Genomic DNA, 20,656 nt, shown 5'->3' on the forward strand with positions numbered 1-20,656 from the left:
TTATTATGGGAATTAAGTTGGAAAATGAGAAATTTTGAACTGCTAAGTGCTTATTTAGCACGTAAGGAGAGAAAACATACATAAAAAGAATTTTGACTCAGGTGAGATATTTTTATCTACAGTATTACATACTTCTATATATAGAACTTGTAAAAATATACCCTAGTCAACCACTTTTTAAAAAAACAGTTATAGGGGGAACATAATATAAGGTGACAGGAGAAGTTTTGACTTTGGGTGGCGAGCACAGGGTGCATTATACAGATCTTGTAACATAGAAACCCACATCTGAAACTTGTATGTTCATGTTGACCAATGTCATCCCAATCAATTTAATAAGTAAATAACTAATTCTATCAATAATTTTTAAAGTAGGGGCTTCCTATAAGCTACCAGTATACAGAGAAATGTAAGAATAATTTATGTACACCTGTGTTTTCCTATAACTTAATACTTCTAACCTAAATCTGAAAATAGAAGACACTTCATTATATAAAGAACAAACTCAAGGGAAAATCCTAAAATAAGTTTGTTTTTCTCCAGTGTTACTCATCTCTCTTTTGTTTGACCTTCCTTCCACCACCACCTCTTCCTTCTGGGTCAAAGAGTGACCCTATGTCAGCCTTTTCAACCCGTACCCCAACCCAAAATCTCCCCTTAAAAAGAAATCTGCAGTCATTCCTGTGTACCCTACTCCATGAAAAAAAGTCAATGTTTTTATCCCCAGATATAGCGCCAGCCTAACCACCATTTAACTTAAAGAAGATGAGGTATAAGTGAGCAAGGTCATGTGCTTAGTTGCCCACTTCCCTCCCCTACCCAGTTGGCTCTAGATACTCACAATTCAAATCTGTAAGAGAATCTTTTGTTAATCTTCACCCGAGGATATTTTCCAGTTAATTTTTAGGAAAAGTGAAAGAGAGCGAGAAAGACAGAGAGAGAAACAACAATATGAGAGAATCACATCGATTGGCTACCTCCTGCACAAGTCCTGACCAGGGCCCTGCAACCAAGGTATGTGCCCTTGACCAGAATTGAACCTGGGACCCTTTTGGTCCACAGGTCGACACTTTATCTGCTGAGCTAGACTGGCTAGGGCTCTAAGAGAATCTTACTAAGCTGTTCTAACTAGGCCAATAAGAGAACAACACTAACCTGAACTTTTGGTGTGACTAGCTGTTTTCCTGGTGATTAATCACAAAATGTCAATGTTTACGTAACTACAGTCAAAATCCAGAGGTACCAGTTTGACCAAAACTTTCCTTCTCAATATTACAGTACAGTTCTGTTTGAGTACACAATTTACTAGTACATGAATGTAAGACTGTGTGGTTATATTAAGCTGGCCAGAAAATTATGTTTTCCTTGACAGCAATTAAGGTTTTACCTAAGATCTTCCAGCCTGAAACAATATTTAAAGGTGCATTTTTTAAAATTAAGGGGAAAAAATACGGCTAATTAAGCCAGTGTTTCCCAAACTTCTCTCATGATAAGAATCACCTGGTGGAGTTGTTAAAACACAGATTCCTGAATCCCAACTAAGAAGTGCTAAACTAGAATTTTTGAGAACATATAGGTAAAATTGCATACCTAACTTAGTGCTCTGTATATAACATCTGTCTTAGAGCACTAGTTAAGTATACAATTTTACCTATATGTTCCCAAAAATCCTAGTTTAGCACTTCTTAGTTGGGATTCAGGAATCTGTGTTTTAACAACTCCACCAGGTGATTCTCATCATGAGAGAAGGTTGGGAAACACTGAATTAAGCAATGAAACTATATACAGGTCCAGAAAACCTGTGTTATATCTCAATTAAAATATTTTTATTATGCTCTACACTTAAACAATAATGAGGTGTTTATCAACTAACAGTTTTATAAATAACCATATTAAATATACATTGAAATTACAAAACATTGATTTGCAAAATGTACAGGTATTTTCTTCTATAAGAGAAAAATAATAATCCTAAAAACATTTGTAATTGCTTTAAAAAAAAAAAAAAAAAAAAGGAAATGTGAACAATAATAAGATGTTGAGCAGTTGCAACATAAAAATTACATAACTTAGACATGGCCGGGTAGCTAAGTTGGTTGGAACAGCATCCCATACATCAATAAGGTTGTGGGTTTAATTCCTGGTCAGGCCACATACCTAGGTTGTGGATTTGATCCCCAGACAGGGCACATATGGTAGTCAACCAATCAATGTTTCTCTCTCCTCCCTCTCTCCTGCTCTCTCTTCCTTTTTCTCTGTAAAATCAATAAAAACATATCTTCAAGTGAGGATATTTTAAAAAATTATATCATTTAACATTAAAAAGAAGCCTAAAGGACCTCCTATCTGATACTTAAATCTCTTTTGCCTCTATCTTAAGGTCTTTGCTAAGCAGTCAATTAATTAAATACAAATAAAAACTGAGATCCATTGATCAGTTTTGTGCATATAGATGATTTTGACTGGCTTGATCTGATGATTAGCCTATAGTGCTAAGCACAATAAAGATATCAATTTGGATTTAGCCAACTTCCTCCTAAATAATAATCCTATATAATAAAGAGCTAATATACTAATTAGACCAAACAGTAGAAGGACTGTCCGGACTACCTTCAATTCCTGGTCAGAGCACATGCCTGGGTTTCCAGCTCAATTCCCAGTAGGGGGTGTGCAGCCGATCAATGATTCTCATCATTAATATTTCAATCTCTCTCTCCCTCTCCCTTCCTCTCTGAAATCAATATATATTGATTTATATATATAAATCAATCATTCTGATCCACTGAAGTGTTGAAATGGTCCCAGAGTTATGTTGGATCTCCTGCTTCCTATTATGTACCCAAAACTACAGACAGACTCAACCATAGCTCTTGGACCTATATCTTACATGTGAGCCTGGGTCTCCAATCCTCTTCTAAACCACTAGGAATTCTGTCCAGCCCAGGCCCCTTCTGCCTTCTCTTCCTGCTCTACGTTTTCTAGTCATCAGTCTTCCATCCATTGTTTCATTCTCAAAGACACTCTTGTCCCAATCAAAGCAGGTACATATATTGGCAAAGAAAAAAGTGGGTAAGATTATAGCAATGTCTTAATAAAACATTGTCTCAGTAAATATTTAAAAGTTATCTTTTGTTCATTTGTTTCTGTTCTTTTCTGTTACTTTTCTTCCTTCCTCCTTTCTTTCTTTGCTTCCTTCTTTCTTCCTTTCTTATTTATTTTTATTTATTCATTTTTTTATTTTTCCATGCTCCTTGAGATAAATGAACTTGAACAGATGACTAGAAGTTCGTTGGAAATGTCAGCTCTTCTCATCTGCATTTCCAATGAAAATGTTAACTTCCTGGGGTGGTGGAGAACACCCAATTATTGAAAGTTTGAAAGCATTCATTCATTTATTCATTCAACAAGCACTTACTGAGTGCCCACCATTGTGTGGGGACCATAAAGGAAAGCACTCCTCTTGTGCATCTTCTTACTCTCAATACTGTGCTTCAACTTCTCTCCTGACACCAGGTTCCTGGTTTTCTGCACTTCAAGCAATTCCACAACACAAGCGGGATGTCCTACAATTTAGCTCAATTCACCTGAAGTCTCTACTTGGAGACAGTGTCTGATCAAACAGGGTAAGAGTCAGTCCTACTAGACTGACTCCCCCCACTTCAGATGCCAATCAGACCTCCAGGTTATTTATTTCCTGTGCCTCTAACTAATAACTGGCTATATAAATCAAATGTTCCTACAACCCCTTCTTTGGGTTTGATTAATTTGCTGGAGTGGCTCACACAATTCAGAGAAGCATTTTTCTTACATTTACCAGTTTATTATAAAAGCTAAAGGTAAGCAGCCAAAGAGATAGGTAGATCAAGGTCCATAGGGTCCTGAATGCAGGAGCTCCTGTAATGACATGTGGATGTGTACTCCAACTCGGAAGCTCTCCAAACTCTGTCCTGGTGGAGTGTATGGAGGTTTCATTACACTGGCATGATTTATTAAACCATTGGCCATTGGTGATTGATTCAACCTTCAGCACCTCTACCCTCCCTGGATGTGGTGGGACTGAAAGTTCCGATCTTCTAATTCTGGCTCGTTTCCCCTGTAACCATCTTTAGGAGCATCCAAATGTCACCACATTAACATTAACTCGGGTCTGGTTGAAAGAGGTTTGTTATAAATAACAGAAGACATCCATTTCACCTTCGTGGTGAGGCATCCATCTTATATGAAAACTGCTGTTTGAAATTTTAACCCTGCTAATTGGCTTCTGTAAATTCTTACTTGCTAAGACTACTCCCACTTCAGCTAAGCTATTGAACTTCCCCAGACAAGGTCGTCAGTGCTGGCACCAGGCCAGGCCTTTGTTTGAGGTCTCAAGGCCCCAGTACACACTGGCTCTTTAAGAACTTGCAAAAGGGGTCATGAAACACTCCATATTTGGGGGACAACGAAGGTTAAATCATATAAATAGGGAGAATTCCTGCATGTTAGGGCCCAGAATTTGAGATACATTTTCCTCTGAACCCTCACGTAATAAATGTTAACTCCATTTCTCTAAGTATTGCTTTGTTCTTCTTCAGTTTTCTGTAACAGTGGCTCTGATGCTATTTGAGGAACTAAGAACAAAAAATGCTCCTATAGTTTTTATCACTCAGGAAATTACACAGTTTTAGTTTTGTGTAAGGAACCATGGACAAGACCAAAAATATACTTATTATAAGTCACAATCTCACAGAAACACACACAGCAGAAGTTGCTCTGTCAAGAATGTTGAGGAGGAGTTTCCCAGAGGATGGAAGATGATGAAAGCAAAGCTCTTTCCCAGTGCTACAGCTCTGCGCTAAGAAAAAAAGAAAGGAAAGGAGGGTAACACGTTTCATCTTGAAGCAATGGAGGCAAAATGCCTCCCATCTGAGAATGGAACAGCATCGCTTCTATGATTTCCCTGCTGAAACTGCACAACCTGAATCCAATTATCAGGAAATAATAGACAAATCCCAACTATCCTATAAAATCACCAGTCGATAATTTCCACAAATGTCAAGGTCTAAAAGCAAAATAACTCCTGAGGAAATGTTCCTACTTAAAAGACTAAAGATACGTGATAACTAAATGCAAATCGTGATCTCAGAAAAAAGCCATAACGGACATTACAGGAACAGTTGCTGACATTTGCATATCGACTATGGGTCAAACCATAGTATTGTATAAATGTTAAACTTTTGATATTGGTAATTGCATTGTGGTTGTGTAAGAACATGTCTTTGTTTTTAGAAAATAATTCCTGAGGAATAGAAGAGTAAAAGGTATCAAGGGCAGCGGCATACATCGCCTCCCTCTCCCCCAAAAGAAATCTCAAATGTGCCACTTTGACAAAGGGATTATTTTGAGTTGAAGTCAAACAAGACCCAGCAGACTCAGAAAGAACTCTCACTTCTCCCTTAACTGCCTGAGGATTTAGATAGGGAAACTGTCTAGAAAGAGCTATTACCAGAAATAACATTTTTATCTGAAAGACTTACCTGCATGTCAGGACAAACATTTTCTCTTCTCTTCTTCCTGTAAATGGCTGTTCTCCCCCTTTAAATCCCAGACCTCTATCCCATTCCTTAGTTCAGGATGGTATATAAGCCTCAGTTGCCTAACTGCCTTTGGGCTTCACATTTTTATGGAGCTCCTGTATATACAAAATTTGGTTTCTTCTGTTAATCTGTCTTACATCAATTTCATTATTAAGCCAGCTAAAACACCTAAAAGAGAAGAAAAAAAATTTCCACCCTACCAGTGTTAAATTAATTAAATGGGAGGCCATTGGGCTGAAATGATTCTACTGCCTATTTATTAGCCTATAAAAGCAAACCAAATTTAAGCCTGTAAAGGCCTTAAGAAATCAAAACCTAAGGCCAACCAATCACAATCAACCAACTAGGCTTTTTTTATATTTTTTAAATTTATTTCAGAGAGGGAGAGAGAGATAGAAACATCAATGATGAGAGAGAATCATTGATTGGCTGCCTTCTGCATGCCCCCCACTGGAGATCAAGCCTGCAATCAAAGTATATGCCCTGACCACGAATCGAAATTCAATGTCTTGGTTCATAGGTTTGATGCTCAACTGTTCAGCTATGCCAGCCAGGCTAAACTTGTTTTTTTAAATAAAGCAAATGTTTAATCTACAGTTCATCAAATATAATTGACCCTTGAACAACACAAATTTGAACTGCATGGGTCCACTTACATGCAGATTTTTTTCAATAAGTATATTGGAACATTTTTTGGAGACTTCTTAATACCATGAAGCAATCATATCAGTTATTCGAAGCTACCACAAAGCAATCATATTGTTGTTTCTTCATTATCACTGCATGAATTTGATGAATATCAATTCACTGCCCAATTTGAATTGCTTTTTGTTCAAATAAACTCTTAAAAGGCCTCCGTTTATTTTTTATCAAGGGGTTTGGTGTCTGCAACTTATTGTCAAGTGGCTTAGAAAAAAAGAGTGTGGGGAAAATATACTAGTAAGCAATCAATGAATGTGGATAGTGCTATGTGAAGTTCCTTGTACCGAATTTGCCATGTTTTTGTAAGTTTAAAATATTATCCTAATAAAAAGTTAATCTGTCTTACATCAATTTCATAAGTCATATATATATATATATATATATATATATATATATATATAATATGCAAAGTGTCCCTGCAGGAGTTTGATCACTCACTATGACGTGCACTGACCACCAGGTGAGGTGTGGAGCAAAGGAAGGCCCCAGCTGGCAGCTAGAAGGCCCTGATCGGCCCTGATCACCAGGTAGGCCTAATAAATTCATGTTTCACCCCTTTTGGCCTCATGGGTTCCTCCTTCAGCGGCCCTAACATTACCCTTAAGACAGGATGGATGGACCTGAAGAGTATTATGCTAAGTGAAATAAGCCAGTCATAGAAAGACAAGTATGACATGATCTCACTTATATGTGGTATCTAATGACAAAATAAGCTGATGAACAAAGTAGCTTCAGAGTCATAGAAGCATGGAACAGACTGATGAATCTCGGAGGAAATGGGGAGAAGGGGGAGGAAGAGATTAACCAAAGAATTTATATGCATAGATGCATAACCCATGGACACAGACAATAGTGTAGTGAAGGCCTGTGGGTGGGGGTGGGGTGGAGGAGTTCAATGGGGAAAAGGGGAGGCACCTCTAATACTTTCAACAATTAAGTTACGTTTTAAGAAAAAAGAAAACTAGAAGGTAGACCAAGGTGTCTTTCTCAAGAGCCCACATTCTATTCACTAATCAATCTGCTTCTGAGACATTGTAATTCAAGGATCTATAGATACTTTATAGAGTATTTCAATTTCTTTGTCAACACAGCCCTGCAATATTGGTGTTAATATCCTCACTTTTATATACAAAGAAAATGAGATGGAGAACTAATATGATTTGTTCAAATTCACAAAAGCTAGGAGTCATGGAGGCAAAATGTCAACACAGTCTGTCCCTTTTACCCATCAAGACAGCATAAATAGATTACATTTTGAAGAATTTGGTATAACCAACAAAATAATAAACCCCCAAGCTAATATTAAATGATCTCATGAGAACTTTAATAAAATAGTCCTCAAGACAAAAGATGGCTTTTTAATTGTTCTAAACATTGTCCAAAAACTTTTCTCTTTTAATTTTAATTTAAAAATGTATGTACACTTACACACTAGGTCTGTGGCTTTTTCTTACCCCAGTTTATTGTTGGTGTTCTCTCTCTCTCTCCCCCATCCCTCTCTCTGCCTCTTCTTTCTATGCCCCCCCCCCCCAACCCCTTTCCCTTTCTTCCTTTCTCTCCTTGTATATAAAGGTCACAAAGTTTCCTGCTGCCCCCTAGTGGTTTCATCCTGGAAATGGCAGCCACATTAGGAAACAAAATCTTTATAGACAATAATAAAATGACACTTTAAATTCTTTAGTGTTTCTGAAGACAGTGGGCTCAAGGGGTGAGAGGAAAGGACCCGTTATCACTGACAAGTTCTTTAATCTCTCAGGGCCTGTACAAATGCACCCATGAAGTGAAAGCTAAAACATTTCCTTTTCACAGTGCCTGTGGGCTGAGATAACACAGCCCACAGTAAACAGTCATGAAGCACAATAAACTCTTAGTAACAGGTAATTATTATTTACTTTTAACAACTCTATAAAGTTGAGTAAACTGAGGCTCAGCACAGATTACTGATTTTTTTAACTTAACTCAGCCAGCAAACTATAGAAGTAGGCCCATAATCCAAGTTTTTCTACTTGAATTCTAAATCTTTTCATACCTCAGTATCTCAAAATAACAGTTGATAAGGAGAAATGTTAAGAATTTTTAGTCTTAAAGGTATATTTCATACACTCTTGTGTTTTCCATTAAGTCCAAAAAATAGACATTTCATTGGTCAGTGATCCATCTCTAGAAAGTGTCTTAAAATTGCAAGAAGCACACAAAGATTTGTGTCCAAAACATGTTCGCAAATCATTACTTATCATAGTACTACGTTGAAATGAACTTTGGTAAAAAAATAAAATAAAATAATAATAATAATAATAATAATAATAATAATTGTTTGTATTTATTGAGCAGTTGCTGTTTTAAGAGTTATAAATACATCAAAGCATTCAATGAGGTAGGTAGTATTATTATCTCCACTTAGCATATGAGGAACCTGAGGAATGGAGAGCTTAAGGGCCTTGCCCACGGTCAAATATTATGGAGTAGTAGAGCCAGGAATTGAACTGAGATATTTCTCAAGAGTCTGTGTTCTATTCACTAATCAATCTGCTTCTGAAACAGCATCATCCATGGATCCACCCCATATTCTATTGTATGATAGCACTTATGGTGGAATATTGTGCAACCATAAAAATTAGATTTTCAATAAGCATTAAATTATATGGGAACATGCTTACATTAAAATATTAAGGGGAAAACAGTATGCAAAATTGCAAACTATATTATATCAGTCATAGGATATGTGTGTGTGTGTGTGTGTGTGTGTGAGCTTGTGCACACACACACACACACACACACACACACACGCATGCATACACATGCCCAAAACCAAATCTAAATACCTTTCTACAAGTTATGGGTTATGACTAATTCTGTTTTCTAGATAGCCTGAACTTTTGTAATGAGGCAGAACTACTTTGATCATCAAAACATTTAGATTAAAAAATATTTTAGGGTAGCCCTGCCAGGGTAATTCAGTTGGTTAGCATGTCTCAACATGACAAGGTTGCAGGTTTGATCCTGGTCAGGGCATATACAAGAATCAACCCATGAATGCATAAATAAGTGGAACAACAAATTGATGTGTGTGTGTTTTTTTTTTCTCTCTCTCTCCCTCTCTCTTTAAAATCAACCAATAAATTAAAAGTGCTTTACAAAATACCAGAATTTCAAAGAATAGGATTAAGGTTCCCTTTGCAGTAAAAAAATGAATCAGGAAGTGTGAATGGAAAAGATTTGCTTAGAAAAACAAAGATTGGGAATAGAGGAAGGATGTTCAGACCAGGAAGGGAAGCATGGGACACCAATGCTGGGTTAACATAGCTCTAGAGCTTGCTTTTGATTGGTGTCAGCTCTTCAGAGGCTATCTTCTGACAATCATTAGGATTCACTACAGATTGAAGTGGTATGGATGAAGAATCTGATGCCTTCCCTGATAGGAAGACCTATGACCCCAACAGGTATAATTTCTGATTTGGAGAGTTTCAAAGGTGCCGTGGAAAAACAGCAAAGACAGCCCTCTTTGGCACAGTAACCCTAACAGGCTCGCTGCTTTTTGACAGCCCCCTCTGGGCAGGGCCTATCAGCAGCACCAGATGGGTGGACATAGGCCCATCTTGAGGTGGCATCCTCCCAACCACCTGCAGGAGCCAATCATGTCACTCCCAGTGAAAGCCTGCGGCTCAGGATCGTTAACACTTGGCCCCAAACACAGTACTGTGTGTCCCTTCTCATGCCTCCCCGAGCAAGTTGAGGTTGAGCTGCAGAGCCTGACCTTCACCATGCCTTTCGAATTCCTCTGCACACAGATTAGATAAGGGTTGGGTTTTGTGTTGTTGTTATGTGGTTTTTCTCTCCCCCCACTGGAAACTGCCAATTATTTTAGAACTCCTTATTTAGTGCGAGAGTGCAAGAGTCAGATTATTTCAGTTTTGCAACGGAGAAGTTGGAGTTGATCTCTTCCCTCGGAAAAACTGCTAGTTGGTGGTGGTCAACAGAAGTCTTGACATAGACATTAGCAAGGAAGGTTCTTGCTGAGACTCGCATAGAAAAGCTCAAAGGAAAAAAGAAAAGCCCAAAGGAAAAACTGGGAGAACTCATTTCAGCATGAAGCTACAAGATGGAAGAAGTACATTTAACTCAAACAAATGCTGCCCCTTGACCAACAGATGCAGGAGGATTTTACTCCCAATAACTGCATCTCCTGCGACAGGAATTTGGCTCCTCCGAGCACAGCTTCCCCTCCTGCTGCTGTTTGCTGGCCTGCAGAGACCCACGGTGAGTTCCCAGGTGGAGCACAATTGAGGAGGTGGTCTCTGTCTGACAGAGTTCTCCTGGTGACCTTTCAATGACCGTTAGGCACTGTGGGATCTGATTTCATTCAGACATGGTAAGTTTTCCTGGTGAAGAGTGTGGAAAAAATTATTTGAAATTGTGAAATTCTTTAGTTTATAAACTTGACATGGACGCTATAGGTATGGCATTATTTTCTGGATTCTTCACAAAACTTAAGAAAAACTGCTTTTGTAGGACGAATAATGCAAAATTAACCAAGTCTATGTGCCTTTTGACTGTATCATATGGATCAACTCACAAGAAATATTATAATTTAAAATTCCACCTAAGGAAAAACAACCTAATATTTAAAAATAACAGACTACATATTTGACTTCTAGTAATATAATGAAGTTTTAGAGCTTATCATAAGAAGGATTTGACAAAATGCGGTATTATTGATTTGTTGTTGTTGTTTAGCTTAAATAAATTTTCTAGATTTATTTGTAAAGTTGCTATAAAGAGTTACTGGTTGAAATTATTTAAGCAGTCTAAAAATTTTTTTTCTAATTTATAACAACTAGATGGTTTAACATAAATAACAGTAAAAATACCAAATGGTATGTTTTTTTAGTTTAGGCCACAAATCTTTGATATTGACTGGATGGAATTGTATCTCTTAATATATCCTTTAATGAGTACAGTTCATTAAAAAAGCATCACTCCTTCGTCAAGCAGGAAAGATCTTGGGATTTAGATCATCGAAATATGGCTCTACATGATGGGCTAATGGCATTTAGTGAACTTGTATTCAAACTATAATCTTAGTTTAATATGCACTAGGTATCAATAAGTAATATTCAATTGGATCCCCATTAGAAAATGTGTTTTGCCCACTCCTGATTTCCAAAAGGAGGGACTTTCTAGGCACACTCCCGATCACTGTCCACTCTTTACTCACTCCACTATGGGAGGTGGGAAAATTTACTTGATTGGTAACATAAGGAAGGAAAATTGGACATGCTGAGTTTGACTCTGCTTTTCTTCCTCCGGGAGCTAGCCTGACAACAAAGGCCAGTAGTTCTGTGTTTCTCCGTGAAAAGAATCACACTTGGGTAGGCTGCAGTTCAGCACTCCCTACAGCTGCATGGGCAAGCCTGTCTCCTTCTGGGGCTTATTTCTAACAAGCCCATTTGCCATCAGACCTAAAGATGTGAGCCCCAACATGACATGATTCATAAATGCAAATGATACTTTAGCCTTCATATTTGCTCTTTTTTTTTTTTCCTTTCTTTTTTCTTTTTTTTTTTTTTTTTTTTTTTTCAGAGCCGAATAGGAGAGAGGGCTATAATTTGCTGGAATCCCCTGGAGGACCCAACTTTATTCATCACTTAAATCTTTTATTAAATAAACTTCAAAGGCTTATTATAGCTTTAGATATTTATAAAAGAGGTAGTTCTTTAAACACCCATAAGGAAATGTGAAGGAGGTCAGTAGATGAAATAGAAAGTAAAACTAAACTTTAAGGTATTAATTCTTCTTTCATCATATCCAATGTGCAAAAAATAAAAAATACCATGATTTTGGTGATAAAAACAAGATCACTTCCTCCATGAAGAGATGCACTTTTTTGAGCTTTCAGTAATATGTATCAAAACAAATCCAATCTCTAACACATGCCACTGATATAGTAAGGACAGGAGCAGTGTAATGATTATAAGTGAAACTTACTTCAGCAAATACTGGTTTTGAGAAGACAGTCTTATAGAGTACAGGAAATCTGCTATCAGATGCATCATCTGATTGGAAAAATTATAATCAAGATTTTTCTTTTCCTATAGGCTGCAATTAAAATCAACTTTGACTTGGCACCAGATTCCTTTGATGATCAATACCAAGGCTGCAGCCAACAGGTCATGGAGAAGCTAGGTCAAGGGGATTATGTCACAGAAGAAATGGAAGCCCAGACAAATCATTACAAGGCCTGGACTAATGCCCATTTAAACTGGCTAACCCAAGGTAAAGCTCTCCCTAAGAACATGACGATCACACATGCTGTGGCCATCTTGGTTTACACACTGAACAACAATGTGCGCTCTGAATTCACTAGAGCCATGGCCAGCAATGCCAGGTCTCCATGGCAGTATAAACATTCATTCCATTTCAAATACCTACATTACTACCTGACCTCAGCAATCCAGCTGCTGAGGAAAGGGATTGCCATGAAGAATGACTCTCTGTGCTACCACGTGCATCATGAGGCGGATTTCTACTTGAAAGCCTACATTGGTGCCACTCTTCGATTTGGCCAATTTCTGCCCGCCTCCCTCCTAAGAAAAGAGGCACAGGAGCCTGGGAACCAAACTCTATTTACCATATTTACCTGCCTGGGTGCACCTGTACAAAACTTCTCTCTCAGGGAGGAGGTTCTGGTCCCTCCCTATGAGTTGTTTGAAGTTGTAAATATGAGCTACCACCCAAGAGGAAATTGGTTGCAATTGAGGTCAACTGGAAATCTGAGCACATATAACTGTCAGCTGCTAAAAGGTATTATTGATTTAAGTTGAGTTCGCTTTTATCATGATCACAGGCTATTATTCTTTTAAAGGCCAAGAACAGAGAAATCAGCCTTCTATAATGATGGAACTGACAGATTAGGTGGGGTGGCGAGTCTGATTTATTGGTTTCTCCTCTCTTCTTTCTCCTTAACTACCTCTAGGAAAATACATTTCTACAATGACACTAATATAGGGGGCATTCTAGATGAGAGAGTAAACCTTTACTGGAAAAGATAGTCCATAAAATATAGCATCTTTACCCTCTTCTTCAAACTCACGTTTTTGTTATGATCATTTCATAAATAAGGAATTTATTTATGAAAATAAATACAAGTAAAGCAGGAGGCATGACTCATTCATTCACTCTTACCTATTAAGTGTCTTCTATGTTCCAGGAACTGGCCTAGGGAGCCCCCGGCAATATAAAAGGATTACAGCAGAACTACTATACTAGGAAGATTTTAAGTCCAATGAGAAATGGAAATATGAACAAATACCTACACACAAAAGTACAAGTAACACACCCAATGTTTAAGCAATGGCTATAGCTGCTCACTATAGGAAGCTATTCGTTCTCTCTGGGGAAAGTGGGACCACGGGTGATGGGAGTTTTCAGTGAGAGAAGAAAGGAAGAGTCATTTCAAGCACAAAACAGTATATTATACTAAATCACAGAGATTTAAAACAGCCTAGTGACTTCAGGGAATCTCCACAGTTTTGGATGGCTGCAATGTAGGATATGCAGGACATAGAAAAGGATTGGGAATAGAAAGAGAGTAGGAGAGTGAGTGGATCAGGAGAGTTCTGAGGAGACCAACTATAAAAACTCATGTATTCCATGCCCAGGACTTTTGAACTGCATGCTGTATGTAGGTAATGAGAAGACACTAGAAGTTTTTAAGGAATGGAGGGAGCATCATTTAGATCAGTGATAGGCAAACCATGGCTCTTTGGCCCCTTGAGTGTGGCTCTTCCACAAAATACTACACGCAGGCGCACACATACAGTGTGATTAAAACTTTGTGGCCCATGCACAGAAGTTGGTTTTCAGCTCTCAAAAGAAATTTCAATCGTTGTACTGTTGATATTTGGCTCTGTTGACTAATGAGTTTGTGGACCACTGATTTAAATCAATACTTTAGCAAGAGCTCTGATGATACTGGGGGAAATTGAAGCAGGAAAAATTAGAGATACCACAATACTATATATATATTGTTAAGCTCATTTTTTTAGAAAAACTCATGGCTGATTCCATTTTATCTTTGTATGTTACCAGCCATAATCAATTCACAGACTAATAGTTCTATAGCAAACGCTGTGCCCTATTTGATTTAGAGGGAAGGGGAATGTTCTTATCCATATGTGCAGTTGTTTACTCTTTTTTAAAAAAAAGTATCTTTATTGTTGAAAGTATTACAAATGTCCCCTTTCCCCCCCATGAACCCACCTTCAGCCTACCTCCACCCCATCCCCAGACCTTCACCACACTATTGTCTGTGTCAATGGGTTATGCATATATGCATGTAAGTTCTTTGGTGAAACTCTCCCCACCCCCCACCCACCCACCCCTGCCTTCCCTCAGAGATTTGTCAGTCTGTTCCATGATTCCATGTCTCTGGATCTATTTCATTCATCAGTTTACTTTATTCATAATATTCTACATATGAATGACTTGAGACTTGTGAGACTTGTCTTTCTTTGACTAGCTTATTTCACTTAGCATAATATTCTCCAGGTCCCTCCATGCTGTCTCAAAGGGTAAGAGTTTCTTCTTTTTTTACAGCTGCCTAGTACTCCATAGCGTAAACGTACCACAGCTGTTTTATCCACTCATTACTGATGAGTACTTAGAGACTATTACCAGATTTTAGCTATTGTAAATTGTGCTGCTATGAACATAGGGGTGCATATATTCTTTCTGGTGGGTGTTCCTGGATTCTTAGGATATATTTCCAGAAGTAGGCTTGCTGGGTCAAAAGGAAGTTCCATTTTTAATTTTTTGAGGAACCTCAATACTGTTTTCCACAGTGGCTGCACCAGTCTGCATTCCCACCAACAGTGTACTCCATATCTTTGGAGTAAAGTTTCCTTTACTCCATATCTTTGCCAGCACTTGTCATTTGTTGATTTGTTGATAGTAGCCATTCTGGAAGGTGCAAGGTGATACCTCATTGTCGTTTTAATTTGCATCTCTCTGATGATTAATGATGTTGAGCATTTTTTCATATGTCTTTGTGGCCATCTGTATGTCCACTTTGGAGAATTGTCTATTTAGATCTTTTGCTCATTTTTTCACTGAATTTTTTTCTTCCTTTTTTGTTATGTTGCATGAATTCTTTATATATTTTGGAAATTAAACCCTTATCAGATGTATCATTGGCAAATATGTTCTCCCGTACGGTGAGCTCCCTTTGCATTTTGTTGGGTTTTTGTTTTTGGTTTTTTTTGGGTTTTTTTTGCATGTACACGTCCAGTTATACCAACACCATTTATTGAAGAGACTGTCTTGATTCCATTTTATGTTCTTGCCTCCTTTGTCAAATGTTAATTGAGCATAATGACTTGGGTCAGTTTCTTGGGTCTCTGTTCTGTTCCATTGATCTCTATGTCTGTTCTTGTGCCAGTATAGTATAATTTGATATCTGGTATTGTGATTTCTTTAACTTTGTACTTTCTCAAGATTGTCATGTATATCCAGGGCCTTTTTTGGTTCCATATAAATTTTTGGAGTATTTGTTCTAGATCTGTGAAATATGCTGTTGGTATTTTAATGGAGATTGCATTGAATCTATAGATTACCTTGGGTAGTGTGGAGATATTAATGATGTTAATTCTACCAATCCATGAACATGGTATATTCTTCCACTTGTTTATATCTCTCACTGAAAACCTTCATTCCTAAGTCAAGTTCCCTGTAGTCCTCTACTAGGAAGTCTTCCTTGCTTTTCCCAGAGCGAATAAGTAACTTTCTGCAGTAAGCAACTACAACCATTATTTAAACATCAGGTATGTTATCGATAATTTGTACTTTCGTGGGCAGAGAAGGCAGCTCCATCCTCTGTTCCACCTTATCTAAGCCTCATCTTCCAATCACTTTAGTTGAAGACAAAAAAACAAAACAAAACAAAAACTGTATACACTTGGAATGGACATATGTGCATTTAACTCTACTAAAAAAGGGGGTGGGATGGGGTTTAATACTTTGGTTGGTCCATACATGAGCAATGGGAAGAGAGAAGTGATTTATTTTCTGGTCTGGGAGTCTTTTGCTGAGATGAGACCAATGTGCTGTAGGAGAAGAAAAATAATTTTCCCTCTATTCTTCTAGGTTCTTGGCTGAGTCCCACCCCCTCCCACCATAATGAAAAGACAGATTAACAAGAATAATAATTTTATACATATAGGAGTTCCATAAAAATATAAGACTCCAAGGCAGCTAGGCAATTGAAGTTTATAATGTTCCTGAGCTAAGGAAAGGAATTGGGGGGAGAGGGGTGTCTGAGCTTCAAAAGGGAGGAAGACAATTCATATGAAGATGAGAAGAATAAATATTTGGTAAGCCAATGTTTACCCTGCCATTCAGATAAATATCTCTAATATAAGGTTATCTCTGGCCAAAACCAGTTTGGCTCAGTGGGTAAAGCAAAAGCCTACGGACTGAAAGGTCCCAGGTTCGATTCCGGTCAATGGCATGTACCTTGGTTGTGGACACATCCCCATTAGGAGGTGTGTAAGAGGCAGCTGATCGATGTTTCTCTCTCATTGATGTTTCTAACTCTATATCCCTCTGTTCCTCTCTGTAAAAAAAATATCAATAAAACATATTTAAAAATAATAATAATAATAAAGGTTATCTCTGGTAGTAGCTCTCCTCCTTTACAGGAAGCTCTAAATTCTTTTAGGCAGTTAAGGGGAAGGTAAAAAGCTTTTCCTGAATCTGCTGGCCTTGATTGCCTTCAGCTCAAAATAATCATTATGCCAAAGAGGCATATTTTGGGGTGACATGTTCTGCTTCCTAATTTCCTAGGTAACTGCTTTCTCCCAGTCACCTGGACTGTGTGATTCACCTCAGCCTAGAGAACTTAAGGTGGTGTTCTGGAGTACGGTACTTATACCCAATTACTCATGAAACTGGAATCATCTCAGGAGACTTTTTCTTTTCCTTTTCATTTTTTTTACTAGCAGAAGCCATAAACTATTCTATGTCCCCAGTAAGTCCCTATGAGTCAGTAACTTATGCTTCCTATCTTGAACCCTCTTAACTTGGACATGATATTTGAAAGCCAACATGAACACATTTAAAACTAGCCATCCAAGACACTGTAATTCTCCCAATGAAGAGACAAATAGGTTAAGGAATATTCCAGCCCTTCAGTGTATTTCAAAATTGGTTCTGTTAACTTGCAACTGCAGTTCTCAAGTTCAAACAGTTCCCATGAATCTGTTGCCTTCAGAGAGTTGAAGGGTCAAATTAGTCTCATAATATATTTAGGGAGTGAATTTGCAGAAGAAAAATTGTTTAAGGCATTCTAAACTAATAGCTTTCTCTTCTAATTCTTCTCTCCTCACATGGCCTATACTGGTTACTATAGAAACAGATGTTTTCAGGCCCATGGAAAGACTATTTGGCAAGCTAGTGTATGTTAGTTATTTGCCCTTAAATGTTGCTTCTTCAGCAAAATAATCTGTGCCAAAAATCTGTAGTCACACAAATACATGCTCTGTTCTGTATCACTGAATTCACAAAGGATAGGGATTTATTTGTTAAAATGTTTAACATAGTCAAAATTCTTAAGCATGTTTATTGAAGAAAATATAGTCAATTGTAGTTGCTAGTAGCAAAAACATGGGCAAATGGCTTATTCTGTGCCTGTTTATTTACAGTAAAATAATTTTTTTAATAAAGTCTACCTTATTTGATTCTGAGGAGTAAACATACTTAGAATAGTATCTGACACATATAAGTACTAAAATGTTTTCACTATTACTACCATTATTATTATTACTTATTTTATTGACTTCCTGTTTTCTGCTTTCTTTTACTCTGGGCTTTAATTTTCTCAAATTAGTTTTATCTATTTTGGCATCACATTCACCTTGAAGTAGAATGTTTGAATCAGACAATTGGATGAGAGAATGAATATGTGATTGAATGAATCTAGGAGAGCACATGGCAGTGGAAAGAAAATAAACTTCTGGCCTTAGCTGGTTTGGCTCAGTGGATAGAGCATCAGGCTATGGACTGAAGGGTCTCAACTTCAATTCTGGCCAGGGCACATGCCCGGGTTGTGGGCTAAGTCCCCAGTAGGGGCACACAGGAAGCAGCCAATCAATGATTCTCTTTTATCATTGATGTTTCTATCTCTTTCTCTCCCTTTCCTTCCTTTCTGAAATCAATAAAAATATTTTTAAAAAGAAGAAGAAGAAGAAGAAAATAGACTTCTGAGCCAGTAAGAACTGGGCATATGTTAGTAGATATGTAAATGATGAAGTCTGAGCCTTTTCCTTCATTTATAAAATAGAGGCATTGCTTGCCTAGAGGAAATGTTAATAGCAACAAGCATAACTGGAAAACTCCAAGAAAGTATTGTGGATGTGGAAGTCAGATAATTGTTCAATGAAGCAAATGTGTTCTTCGGTAATATTTACAGTAAGAATAGAAACAAAGTGTTATTGGTGGGGTCCCACTTTGTCCCCATCTGTTACCAGTAGAAGTAGAGTTCTTGTGATGTCACAAGGAAAGGAATTTCCTGAAACTGGCATGGGAGGATGAATGATCTTTATTTCCATGAAATTAAAGCCCTGGGTTTCCAATATCCCTCCATCCCACCACGGAAAAAGTTCAGTCTTGTCTTCAGCAGGGCAAGAATTAAGGGCCCTGCCCAGATCCTCCTCTCCACATTAAAACACAGCAACTGACTAGCGTAGCTTGTGTTCCCAGCTGCAGTCCACCACATTTGGGTTCTTCACATTTCTGTGTCACAGTTTTACTCACCAAAAAATAAGGATAACACAAATAAAGGATTGTTATGAGGATTAAATGAGTTAATTTACAGCAAGTGCTTAACACAGATTCTAACACAGAATAAATTACTTAATATTAGCTTTCATAATGGTGATGAAGATGATAAGATGGGGATGGTGGGGATGCTGATAACAATAAAGATGGAAAATCAGGAGATCTCTACCACCAACCAGATTGGTAACTTGAAATAAATCTTTTCACCTCTTGGTGCCTCTTTCATCATCTATAAAATATGTAAGCTAAGTTATGTTAATTATAAATATCTGAGAATACTTTTTTCAAAGTAGCTAACTTTAAATACTTTTATTATAAATTATCTAAGTTAAAAAAATGAATCAAAGAAGAAATTAGGTGGCTTTTTTTTTTCAATCTCTGCTACCTAAAATATATCTAACTCTTTTGTTTGTTTTTACAGCTTCCAGCATAAAGTGCATACCTGCTCCTGTAGTTATTGCTGCCCTCTCCTTTTTGATCATTGTCACCATCTCTTTAAAAAGTGGAGTATAAAAGAACTTTGCCATTTTACTTTACCTGAACCATTTGGCTTTATTCCAGTCAGTGCACCCTGTATATCCTTGCAGAATAACTCTATGTCCTCCACCCCCATCAGCTAATGCAGAGCTGACTCAGCCTACTGCCTATGAGTGAGCCTGTAACTCAGTTTGTTTCTTCTCCGTGGTCACAGAGATCATGCTGGAGTAGAAAATGGCACAATCAAGAGTTGACGGGATAAATTCAGGACACTTCTTTGCTTTGGGGAATTGGATAGGGCCTTTTGTGTGTGTGTGTGTGTGTGTGTGTGTGTGTGTGGAGATTAATACCTTTCTGAGAATGGAGCTAACACAGTAAAGGAAGAGCTAAGAAATGAAAAGGAAAAAAAAACTGCGTCCAGATGAGAGTGAACAAGGCCCTAGATCCAACTGTTCCTGAAATTGTATACTGTAGGCTTTTCATTATATAAATCAATAAATTATATTCTGCTTAAATAATTTGAATTAAACTTTTTATTTCACGCAATTGGAGGTGTTATGATGAATATAAGGATACTCCCTTGTTTTTTTTTTTTATTCAGTAGTCCTAAATAAGAACAAATTAGGGAAGCTTGAATTAGAAAGCAAAGAACAAATTCTTCATCAAATAGAAAAGCTTTGAGCCCCAGAGACATCATTAAGGATTGAATTTTCTTCAGAGATTTTTATTAGTTTTCAAGACCAAATTAGTATAGTCTGAGATGGGAAGAAACATGGAAATTTGAGAAATACTAAGGACACATGGTAATAAAATCCCATTCATTACCAATAGTGGGGTGCTGTATACCTGTTTCTAAACTATTTTTATAAGAGTTAAAATTTAAAGGCATATGGTCATTTGCAGCCAACTTATAGAAAACTGGATCTTAAGTATTCATCGCAAATTTAAATATTTTAGGAAATCATGTGGATGAGTGTGAAGATAAAGATTTGGGGGGGGGGAAAGGTATCTAATTACCAAGCAAATATCAATGACATATTGAGTCTCCATTATGTGTATACAATTAGGTA

At 37.5% G+C, this 20,656-nt stretch overlaps 1 protein-coding gene across 5 annotated transcripts; it reads left to right on the forward strand.

Moving 5' to 3' along the window:
* Positions 1 to 9,964: 9,964 nt before the first annotated feature.
* On the forward strand, positions 9,965 to 20,491 carry ART4 (ADP-ribosyltransferase 4 (inactive) (Dombrock blood group)). 5 transcript variants are annotated; one of them, XM_084877917.1, is made up of 3 exons: positions 9,965 to 10,535; positions 12,374 to 12,551; positions 19,531 to 20,122. In XM_084877917.1, exons 1-3 carry the CDS (start codon positions 10,365 to 10,367, stop codon positions 19,620 to 19,622), a joined length of 441 nt encoding a protein of 146 aa, XP_084734043.1. In that variant the 5' UTR covers positions 9,965 to 10,364; the 3' UTR covers positions 19,623 to 20,122. The 5 variants fall into 5 exon arrangements, with proteins under 5 accessions (XP_084734043.1, XP_084734040.1, XP_084734041.1 ...); XM_084877914.1 differs by having other exon boundaries at positions 9,978 to 10,535; positions 12,374 to 13,079; positions 13,486 to 20,491; XM_084877915.1 differs by having other exon boundaries at positions 9,978 to 10,535; positions 12,374 to 13,079; positions 19,195 to 20,151.
* The last annotated feature ends 165 nt before the right edge of the window (positions 20,492 to 20,656 follow it).

The sequence above is a fragment of the Pipistrellus hanaki genome (assembly GCF_964339955.1).
Source record: "Pipistrellus hanaki genome assembly, chromosome: 3".
NCBI lineage: Eukaryota > Metazoa > Chordata > Mammalia > Chiroptera > Vespertilionidae > Pipistrellus > Pipistrellus hanaki.

What these genes read in the sequence shown, in the direction of transcription:
- ART4 (XM_084877913.1), top strand. Translation starts at nt 10,365, where the DNA reads ATGAAGCTACAAGATGGAAGAAGTACATTTAACTCAAACAAATGCTGC. An exon ending in CTGGCCTGCAGAGACCCACG is followed by an intron (nt 10,536 to 12,373) that starts GTGAGTTCCCAG and finishes CTTTTCCTATAG; the next exon opens with GCTGCAATTAAAATCAACTT. An exon ending in TAACTGTCAGCTGCTAAAAG is followed by an intron (nt 13,080 to 19,530) that starts GTATTATTGATT and finishes TTGTTTTTACAG; the next exon opens with CTTCCAGCATAAAGTGCATA.